The following is an 11,659-nucleotide window of genomic DNA, read 5'->3' on the forward strand; positions in this document are numbered from 1 at the left end:
GGCGAGACCGTCGGCATAGGCTTACCCAAGGAGCGCCCAGTTGCTGACGCGTGGCATCTATGCCGACGGCCTGGCCGTCGGCTTAGTTTAAATCTATGCCGACGGCCTAGATGCCACGTGTGAGCAACTGGGCACTCAGGCCAGCCCACCTACAAGTATTGGTTGTCGGTACTTTGAAGAACTTGTGAATGAGTCATTCTTTCAAGAAGTCTCTGGCTCATACGTAATCCCTCATTTGCTGCATGATATGGCACGACTAGTTTCAAGGAAAGACTGCTTCATCATAAGAGAAAAGGCTGACTTTGGAAAAGTTCCTCTGGATGTTCGTCATCTCTCAATACACTCTTGCCAAGACATTGACCATGCCAGCTTGTTGAGCCTGTGCAAGCACACAAAGCTGCGTACCCTACTTTTTGGGACTAAAGATATATCTGCTGTAATAGACCAGTTGTGCAGCGGCCTTCATCGTTTGCGTGTGATGTGTTGTGGCTCTACAAATGAGTTACCAGATAGCATTGGCAACTTGAAGCATCTTCGGTACCTTGAAATCACCGGAGGTTGTTCTTTGAACAGCGTTCCTTTGGCATTCTGTTACCTCTATAGTCTGCAGATTGTATATGCCAGGAATTGCAGGCTTGAAACCATGCGCGGCGACTTGAGTAATTTGATCAGTTTAAGGAGATTTAAATCGCATGGATTTGACTATTCTCCAGGATGTGTCCTAGAGATTGATTTGGCATATTGGCAAGGACTAGGACTTGGATTCATAAAGAATGTGTCGTCAGATGTTAAAGGTTTGCGCTTATGTAATCTTGGCAACATAAGCAAGAATCAGGCAGCAGAGCTGGAATTGAAGAATAAGCAACGTCTCAACAGCCTGGAACTGAACTGGGGTTGGTACCCAGGTGAGGAAGACAATGATAGAGATAGAGAAGTGCTTCAAGCTTTACAACCTCCCACTAGTCTCATGTCTCTGCACCTCGAGCGCTACGAAGGTGTGTTTCTTCCAATAAGCTGGTTTGGTCCACAGAACTTGCAAAGCTCGACATCACTTACAGTTGATACTAGGTGTGATGGACTAGAGAGCAAGTTGTTGGCAGAGGGCACATCATTTTCAAGGGTCTCACAGCGGATAGATGACCTAAACGAGATGCTAGTTGACAGCAACCAAGACACCACTTGTATTTTCCCGTCCATGACAGAGCTCACCATATCTGAGTGCGGAAAGTTATCTAGCCTCGAACATCTCATACAGCCAGCTTATATTCCAGCCATCAACAAGATAACAATAGAGAATTGTAAATCTCTTACAAGTATTGGGCACAACCTTTTGGGCAGCAGCACTAGAGGACCACCATTCTCATCCCTTACTTCCCTAATAGTATGCTCATGTGAAGAGCTGTCAACCATTGATAACCTCCTATCACAAGAATATCTACCTGTCATTCACAAGATAAAGGTTGAATGGTGCTATAAGTTAATGTCGCTGCCTGTTGGAATTGGGAGTTTATCTTCTCTGCGTCAGTTGGAGATCAGCGGATGCCCCAGCATCAGATGGCCAAGCGGATTGGTGTTCCCATCTTCCCTCGAGTCGCTCAACTTAGATGAATGTGGGGATATGTCTGCATGTGTTCCCAGCTGCCTAGAGAACCTTACATCCCTCGTCTCACTGAGTCTCAAGAAATGTGTGGGTATACAAGTCATTCCAGAAAAGGTATGGAGCAAATCACTCCAGCAACTATGGATTACAGACTGTCCAGACCTTGTGTCAATAGGTGGAGCAAGGGCAATCGCACAACTGAGGGTGGTGATTATTAAAGAATGTCCAAAGATGGAGGACAAGATAAAGCAGCCTCACACGAGAGGCTGCTTTATTAACTAGGACCTGATCTGGGAAGGAAAATCGATATGGTAACTGCTATTCCCAACTTATTATATTTTTTAATAAATAATATGTCGATTTCCAGGTTGTATTCTTTTCATGCGCTCTTCTGAAAATTTGGTAAAGCACGTCTGCAAGGCGACATGTTGATGATAACTGAATTAATGTGCACACTGTTTGTTTACAAAAACAAATAAATTAAGCCATCCTGTCCTGTACCTGCAGTTACCCCCGCGCTAACCAGTGCTTAATTTCCTTCTTCTTTTTTGTATGTAGATCGTCGTCGTCCAACGGGCTGAATCAATTTCACTGCATGCATGCATGGCAGATTCTTGGTGTTTTACTCCATCCAACCTCGATCGTACCCTTTTTTTTTATGGTAGGTACTCCCTCTGTAAACTAATATAAGAGTGTTTACATAACTAAAGTAGTGATCTAAACACTCTTATATTAGTTTATGGAGGGAGTATCAGTTGCTACTGAAGAAGGTAACCCGTCATACGTGTCAAATGCTTAGCTTCATCGCACGGCTGGGTAGCAAACAAGTGAGGATAAAAACGGTGTATGCTATAATGATTGTATCTTGACATTTGTTTTGGCTCAAATGATTGTATTGCAATTTTAATCTGAATATCCTCCTGCGGGAGGGAGCCTCATTTGTGAATGACTTGTTTCCATAGTAAAAATAGCATGGCATGTCAATTCTAGCTACCTAGCGCATCTAACTCAACTTAAATAAGTAATACTGTAGTACGACTCATCATAATAATAATAAGGGAAGCAAAAGAGAGTGCAGAGTACCTAGTAGTAGGTACGAGCAGTGGCCGGCGGCGGAGCAGAGGCCCGGCCCCTATGAATCTTTCCTCCGGCGGACGTGCAGTTCATGGCGGCTGGCGGGCGCTCCTCACTCCTTAATGTGAGGGCTGCGTGAGGCACACGGGGAAAGGAGTTTGAGTTGGTGAGCTCTGTCATGACTATTTTCTTTTTACTGCCAATTTTCATTCCATTACGAAACTTGCACAGCTATATAGCTGCCTACAAAAACTTGTGCCAAAGATGATCGTGACCTGGCCACACGACTTTGCATCAAAACTTCTTTTTAACACATTGCAATCGCAGATACTGACACACACGCACATACGTTCAAGTCATGTGGTTGATGGGACGTGTCCTCCCACTGAACAAACATCGTTGCAAAAGCTTGAAATAGATCCATTTTTTTTAAGTTTCGTAAAAATGTTCCACAATTTCAAAAAAAAAACTACTTCTGGCTTTTCTCAAAAAATATTCTCATTTTCAAAAAATGTTTGCGATATAAAAAAAAGTATTCTCAATTTAAAAAATGTTTCTGTTTTCCAAATTTGTTCAAACAAGTTGAAAAAATTATAGTTTTACAAAAATTATTTAAATTAAAATGATGTTTGCATTTTCCAAATTTTGTTTGAAATTTTTAGAAAAGGTTTGTGTTTCCAAAAGATGTTCGTACATCTGAAAAAAATGTTCAATCATTTGAAAAGGTGCATGTGTTTTCTAAAAATGTTTGTGTTTTCAAAGAATGCTTCAGTTTTAGATTTTTTTTTTCCTTTTTCTTCAAAGCTGACCAAAACCCCCCAACAGCGAGGCCAGAGAGAATCAACACATGGCAGCAGTGAACATGTTACGATGGCATCCTTTCCTTGGAAGCTTCCGTGGCATGCAGCCTTTGCTTCAGGCACAAGCTCAACATCTTTCTTCTTCCCGCTAGCGCTAGCATATTGGATTGCATTCAATATGCACGGACTAATCTTGTCTTGTACATACTGAAGCACCTTTTCCCTAGTAATGGATGATAACGGCAGTCGCTGCAGGTGCGATAACAGCAATGCCCACATTAACCTATATAACAGCAATGCACCTTTTCCCTTGTTTGGGACTCAAAGCACAAACAAAACCCAATGTTAGCACATGAATATTAGTTCAACTAATAATAACACAGATGAAACACAAATATATTAATTATTATTACCCTGTCTCGTTCAATCAGATCTGTTTTGGCAACTTCACAAGTATAGGGCCTTCCTGAATCAGGCATCCCTGAGGTATAGGGCCTTCTCTGAATCAGGCATCGACTCAGTACTTAATTTGTTGACCCGTGTGAGACTTGTGAGGGTTTTCTCTGAAATACCAGAAGCCAAGAACACACACGCGCTCTACCAACTGAGCTAGATGAGCGAGTGATTCCACATATGAGCCCCTACACCATCTTTCTGTACCTGTACGAACTCACCACGGTGCACCAAAAGTACAGAGCACCTGCAGAAAGAGGGGAAAAAGAGATTATGATGGATCAGCTTGAGGGGAAGGAGTTTGAGCTGGGCAACGAGCAGAAAAACAAAAATGATCGAACATTATCTACCAGCAAGCTCTCGTATGGGCCTGGCAACCAACCCGTCCCTACTGACTGACTTGCGGTCCAGTTTCTCTTCTCTCTCTCGAAAGAAAAAGACTTGCGCGCGGTACAGTCAGTTCGCAAACGGACCGATAGCAAGGAGTTCGTCGATCCAGGCTACAACTACCAACTCGAACAATAACCCTTTGCTCAACTAAGTAGAATGAAGATGGATCCAGGCTGAGTTTCAAAAAAAAAAAGATGGATCCAGGCTGCAGACTCTTAGTTTATGCATGCGAAATACACGGACGACCTCCCTCCTTTTGCGCGCGCGTGCACACACACCTATATATAGGGATTGACTATTCGTTAACCTGGGTGAGGAATATCTATTCTTCAACCCCCCCCCCCCCCCCTCCTCCTTTTTAGCATCAGTGAGCTGTAGTTTTACATTTCGTAAATTTTGTCTTATTTCAGACGTAAAAAGAGAATTTAAGAACATATATAATTGTTGTAAAAAATATTTTACGTTACATAAAATTTCAAACGTAAAAACATAGTTTAGAATATCACATTGAGGACTGTGATAGGGCGGAACTGTCTAATGTCCGCAGCTCCCGGCACCTTGGGAATCAGGGAGATGATCCCGTAGTTAAGCCGGGACATGTCTAATGTTCCCCTAGAGAACTCACGGAATAGGCCAAGGATGATCTCCTTGACCATCGGCCAGAAAGCCTGGAAAAAACGGACCGGCAATCCATCAGGACCTGGGGCCGAGGCCGGGTTCATGGCTTTGATAAAGGCCTCCACCTCCGCGGCATCAAATGGGGCGAGTAGGGTCGTGTTCTCCTCCAGGGAGATTTGTTGGTCAGGCGACCAAATATGGCCGGCAAGGGCGATACCACCCCAAGGGCGCCCCACAAATAACGACTTGTAGAAGTCGTCGACCAACAAGCGGATAGCCTGAGGGTCTTGAAACAGCTGACCTCCTTCCCATAAAAGGGGAATGGAGCATCGTCGCCTACGGCCATTAGCAATGGCCTGGAAGTAAGCTGTGTTGGCGTCACCAAACAACACCCAATTGATAGAGCCTCGCTGCCGCCAAAATTCCTCCTCCTTGGAATAGATCTCCATGAGAGAGTCTTCCAGATTGTATCTATGAGCCCACTCTTCAGCGGAGATCCCTGAAATATCTGCACGAAGGTCAAGGGCCCGGATCTCCTCGAGGAGGGAAGCCTTCTGGATCCGAAGGTTCCTCCAAATATTAGCACCCCCACCTTTCATGAACTGCCTGGACTGCTTGGACAGGTGATGCCATTCGTCCAGGATCGACATCTGCCTATGGGGCTCGGCTAACGCCGAGACCCAGTGAGCCTGGACGGCTGCCATCCCCGCAGGTTTTTACTCTATTAGCGGGACGGGATGGGCGGCTTTCTATCCCCGTGGGGCTACTGGTGGATACATTATAAAACCTGGCATGTTTTGCGGGTTTGAACCCGTTTCAGTAGTACCCGAACCCGAAACCCAATAATACCCGTCAAAATATGTTTATTACTACTTATTTGATTCTTATAGATGCTGACAATGAACAAGGACAAAGCTTTTGGAGTTGTCTTCAAGACATTCAAGAGGGAATGCAGGTGAAGTACAAGTACTTGCACATTTCATATGCCAATCTGCATATTTTTCATGTTTAGCTTTAGCTAGAGCAAATTTTCATCTTCTCTAGGACTTAGCACTTTGATTTAGCATTGGAAGCTTTGAAGATAGTCTTTTGGCTGCTTAAGTACTTGCACATTATGTACGGTGATTTACTTGCACTTTGATTTACTACTTATTGTACTTCCCTGTTATGTTGTTGTTTTCATTGATTGCTCATAGGGATGGGTTCCCCGTGGGTTTAGAAAACTCGACGCATTTAGGGGACAGGTAAAAAACTAGCCCCACGCACGGCAATGGGGATGGGGACGGGCTTGCGGTTTTCTCACGGGGATGGGTTTGGTCAAGCAAAACCCGGTGGCTTTCATCCCCGTTGCCATCTTGGTATAAAGGTAGTATTTATTAAGGAAAAAATAGACTGTACAAAAGAAGGACAAGTTGATATAAAACGACTGATAAATAAATAAAATAAAAATTATATAGCACATCTTTTTGGTCGTCTTCTTCCTTGATTATTCACGGACCACCGGATCTTAAAAAATTCACCATAAAGACAGTAAAGGAAAATAACACCTGCAAACTTCCTCGCCACACAAGGATTAATTTGAAGACCACAACAATCACTCGCTGCTAGCAACCAGATCTAGGGCCAGTTCTTTTGGTGGCTTCTAGAATAAGCTGCAAAAAGCTGCTCCCTACCCAGCTTATTCTAGAAGCCCAACCAAATTTATTTTTTTAGAAGCCTAGTAGTTAAGACTTGACTAGTAGGCTTCTAAAAAGGAAATTTTGGTTGGGCTTTTAGAATAAGCTGGGTAGGGAGCAGCTTATTCTGAAAGCCCAAAAAAGCTAGCAAAAGAACTGGCCCTAGCTAGTAGGGAAACTGGAAAACTCCACGGGCGTTCATGGTACTGCCTTCACCGATGTCAGTCTTGGAAACATATCCATAGTTGTCATCAGTAGAGTTGGCATTTGAATTTTCCAGCTTCTCATTGTAGATAAAATCCCAGCTTCCAACACTTGGGTAGTGGTCTTCCTCACGGATTTCAGTGTACACCTGAATACATACATAAAATATACTCCCTCCGTTCCTAAATATTTGTCTTTCTAGAGATTTCAAATGGTCACCACATATGGATGTATATAGACATATTTTAGAGTGTAGATTCACTCATTTTGTTCCGTATGTAGTCACCATTTGAAACCTCTAGAAAGACAAATATTTAGGAACGGAGGGAGTATAAGAATATGCATGCACTACGCGCGTACGTAGTAGAGTTTTGAGATAAGTGCGTGCATGCATGCATGCAGTATTTACCCCGTTGCTACCAGAGTAGGGGACGGTCCAAGAGAACAACCAATCGCAGGAGCCGTCGTCGGTGGAGGGGAGCTTGGTACGATACACAACGGCACCAGCTGAACCAGCCGCAGCCAGATGTGTGTGACATGGCCTATCCTATCCACTAGTTGCAGGCGGTTTTGCCATGCTGTGGGCCACTAATTCTTTGGTTGGAGGGTTTCCCTCTCTTTCTTTCTTTATAAACACCAACAAGCAAGAGCATTCATTCTTCCTTGCCTTGCCTTGCCTTTCCTTGCTTGCTGCTCTGGTTGCCGTGGAACCCCAAGCAGAGCTAGCTAGCTAACCCAAGGTGAGTGCTTCTTCAATTCAATTCCTATGCATGTATGTATGTATGTATGTATGTATGTACATCGAATTCGAGCTGGAGTTTGACTAGTACCATACCATTTCGGCTGCTGGTCTGGCGTACCTTTATTCTTCTTTAAGAAAAGTATGTTTTCGGTCCCTCAAGTTTCCCAAAAGTATAGGCTTGGTCTCTCAAGATTTTTTTGGTATACATTTGGTCTTTCAATTCTCAAAACCGGATAAGCTTGGTCCAACACCAGATTTTAAGCACGTTGACTGGGTTTGATCAGGTTTGACCGATGAACATTTAAAATCTGGTTTTGGACCAAACTTATCTGGTTTTGAGACTTGAAGGACAAAATGTATACCAAAAAATCTTGAGGGGCCAAGTCTATACTTTTGGGGAACTTGAGGGTCCAAAAAACATACTTTTCTCTTTTTCTTTTAGTTCTTGTGTGTGCAATCAAAATCAAACCCATCCATTGCTTTCTTGTAACATCATCTAGCTAGCTAGCTAGTATATTGGAGACTGACTTTAGTGAGTGGGTATATATGATATGACTAACTAGAACTATATATTTTCAGGCTTGCATCATGCCTCGTGACCAAGTTGACTTAAGTCCAGGGCAGCTGCATAAGCTAGCCGATTTGATCCATCGACAAGAAGTCCAGAAGCTTCAAGAGCTCGAGTTCGAGTCTTATGCAGAGCAAGAAAAGTAGCTCAGTGACGCCAAAGACGCCCGTGATATGGTGTACCACATCCTTGATAGTACACAGGACATGATAGCGCAGGCCGAGGCGCCGATGACGACGCAACCAAGCAAGATATTGCCAAGGATGTGTATGGGTATTGCACCATGGCCATCGGAACATCCCTCAAATTCGTCCGTAGTTACAACACCCGGATCACCTACCTTGACAAGCTCAAGACCCACAGTGACGATCTCATCAAGCAGCTAAAGTGGCTTGATGCAGCCACCCAGCTGGATGAAGCTGAGCGCCTTGCTATTGAGGCCAGCACGTATAGGAAAGCTGCGCTTGACACTGCCAAAAAGTTTCAGGATTTTATACCAACTCAATTCTCAAGATTGCTCAAGGAAAACAACATCTTGTTTGATGATCTTGTCATATATATAAAGTGTGTGGTACAGCAGTGCGAACAAAAGGTCTAATTAGAAAGGAAAGAAGTCAGGACTTAAAAATTATACAGAAAGGATTTAGGCCGTGTTCTTAAGAGCTACAATTTGTTGAACTTAACTGAAGTGAACTGAACTACCATCTAAACTGTATGTAACGCATAGCAAAATCATAATCAAAATGAAATTGTATAACAAAAACTATCCAATTGTACTTGACACGGATAAGAGTTATCGAGCTTCTTTAATTTGGAGTTTTCGAGCTGAACTAAACTTAAATAATTTCATGACCAAAGGAAAGGGCCTTACTTTAATCTTCGAACTGGGCATAGTGAGGAGTCATTTCTTCATAAAATGGTTCCTCAGTTAAAATCGGTTTGAAAATTTTCAAACGTTGGATCAAGATTATTTCAGTTTTGGGTTTTAATAAATTTAATCTGAATATATGTATATATACATATATATATATATATATATATATATATATATATATATATATATATATATATTGTATGGAAAAGAGAAAAGTAATACACTAAAGAGGAGTCATTTCTTCATAAAATGGTTCCTCCGTTAAAATCGGTTTGAACTTTTTCAAACGTTGGATTGAGATCAGTTTTGGGTTTTAATGAATTTTAATCTTAATATGGCGCAAAATTAGGAGCTATATATATTGTATGGTAAAAGTAATACTGAATATCACTGCAATGTACTAACTATCATGTTTGTGGCAGGTATATGAGAACATTATTGCGGATGCGGGACATGGAAAACCTGTGGTGACTTACACATTTGAAGCTCTGGGAAAAGTGGGGGTGGCAGTTTTGGTTTTTACAGCAGCTGCAATGGTGTGGGACATATACACAGGAGAGGACATGCTGGAGGAAGGTGTTAGGGATTCAGTGAATGCGTTAACTGCAGTGGTTAACCTGGAGGTGGAAGGAATAGTTAGTGCCGCTGTACGTAGAAGCTGGATTCGCAACGCTTGACATCGAGATCGCTTCTGTAGCCGTGACGGTGATCGGAGCAGTCGCCGGGATCGGAGTTGGTGTGGTCATTGGGATGGCTGCAGGTGCGCTGCTTGACTTGGTTTTCAGCAGTGGAACCACCAGCATGGTGGACATCACAGACGGCCTTACTGTTTGCCGTGTGGCTCCTATGCCCGATGGTCTCAAGCTCGCTCGTCTAGTTAAGCACAATTACCCTGACCTGTAGTAAACTCGATCATTATGCTACTACTCCTACTATGCTATGCTATGCTATGCTATCTTTCCTTAAATAATATATATCCCCGCCCCGGCGAGGTACCTGTTGTATTCCATGGTGACATGATCTTATACTTGATGAATGAATGTACTCATGCTTTCTTATGCTATTATCAAGCTGATATATACTTGTATACATCACATAATATAAGTCGATTTTGTACCTAAGTGCACTTATACAATAATACCCGGCCCCTTGTTCACCAAAGAAAGAAAAGCAAAACCCACTTGGTTGTATGTATATTATAAGGATAATGTAGCTAGTCTAATGATGAAGAAAAGGAATGTCTCCTCACCCATGGACGCATCATCCTTAATTTGGTTTCCTGTTGGCTGGCACCTCCTTTTCCTTTTATCACTCTTTTTTTTTGCAGGGGATTCCTTTTATCACTCTACTTGTTAAAATTTGGATCTAGACTGGCATAAAAGGCATGAGACTGGACCTCGTGATTTATGAAACGTAAATAATCCGTTGCTCTAAAATCATAAATTATGTATAAATAACGTACGTAACGTAACGTAATGAATGGAAATTGATCTCTGATACCTCTGGCGTGAATGTTGTCGACGCTGAGGTGACAAGCGAAGTATGTGCATTGCGTGAAGACAAGAGACTGATAGTTAAGCAAGAAACTAATGAGAAAGTGTTTTTGGTTGTGTTACAAAATGGCAAGCCTAGCTATGATCCTCCTGCTTCTGAACAAGTACTGTGATGCCTCTTTCCGACAAGAAACTAAAGAAGCCGGCCGGCCATGGGAAGGATGAAGAGAAAGAAGCTCCATGCATGGATGGACACTCGGTTCCTATCGGCCATGCCCATCTTCCAAATGATTGCCATGGACATGCCCGATCAAGCCCATTGACATGCTATCACGTGGCTTCCTATGGGCTGGAAGGCGGCCTGCAAGCCCGAACAATTGAAAGCTAGCTGTTGCTTTTGTCCATCGGTACAATAGGGAAGTTCCATAGTTCAATCCCCTTGTGGCCCAAATTTTTTGCTGCATGCCCGTCCGACAGAAAAAGAAATATCTGATAGGCCTAGTTCGGCGCACCCGGGGGACAAACGAAAAAAAGGGAACCACGTGCGGAACGAATGAAACAAAATCCATACATATTTTAATTGGAGGACCGGTCGTTTTTATGTAACAAAACTTACCTAGCCCAGTTAGCATCCGCTCGAGGAACTAGATGGGCCGTCGTAAGTTTGGTTCCTTACGGCCGCAAAATATTTTTTGCCTCCCTCGGCGAGGATCGGTAGTTCGGATGAGGAGGTGGCCCAGTAAGGGAGTGCGGTTGAGGCCCAATACAGCTTGGGGGACAGAGCAATTAGCTCGCTTTTCTTGGGCTAGCTCTCCCATGGGCTACTATATAACGCTAGTAGCATCAAATAGCGTGTGGAACACACAACAGTTCGGGTCTGGGCCAGAATGCTGGTGGGCACCGAAACGACCTTTGCTTGTAATGCGCGAGTAAAAATCCAAAAGAGAGACGAGTTGGAGAATCAAACTCACGACTTCAAAGACCCGACCACGTGCTTCTAGCCACTCGAACAAATGCGTCCTTCGAACCCAAGGGCAGTGCGAATATTTATGAACATACTGTAGTGTAAGATTGATACATTTTTTATTGATTCTTTTATAACTTTTCTAAAAAAATTAATAATTATGAATTGCCAAATATTCTATGAAAGCTGAAGAATCTTTGAAA

General features: G+C 43.0%; 1 protein-coding gene and 1 pseudogene across 1 annotated transcript; both read left to right on the forward strand.

Annotated features, from left to right (window-relative positions):
• Window positions 1–247: 247 nt before the first annotated feature.
• LOC123076707 (disease resistance protein RGA2) lies at window positions 248–2,859 on the forward strand. The gene is made up of 2 exons (XM_044498820.1): window positions 248–1,911; window positions 2,159–2,859. The coding sequence occupies exon 1, from the start codon at window positions 248–250 to the stop codon at window positions 1,880–1,882; it is 1,635 nt and encodes a 544-aa protein (XP_044354755.1). The 3' UTR covers window positions 1,883–1,911; window positions 2,159–2,859.
• A 5,286-nt stretch (window positions 2,860–8,145) lies between these two features.
• On the forward strand, window positions 8,146–10,062 carry LOC123081068 (uncharacterized; annotated as a pseudogene).
• The last annotated feature ends 1,597 nt before the right edge of the window (window positions 10,063–11,659 follow it).

This window comes from Triticum aestivum, chromosome 3D (assembly GCF_018294505.1).
Source record: "Triticum aestivum cultivar Chinese Spring chromosome 3D, IWGSC CS RefSeq v2.1, whole genome shotgun sequence".
Lineage (NCBI taxonomy): Eukaryota > Viridiplantae > Streptophyta > Magnoliopsida > Poales > Poaceae > Triticum > Triticum aestivum.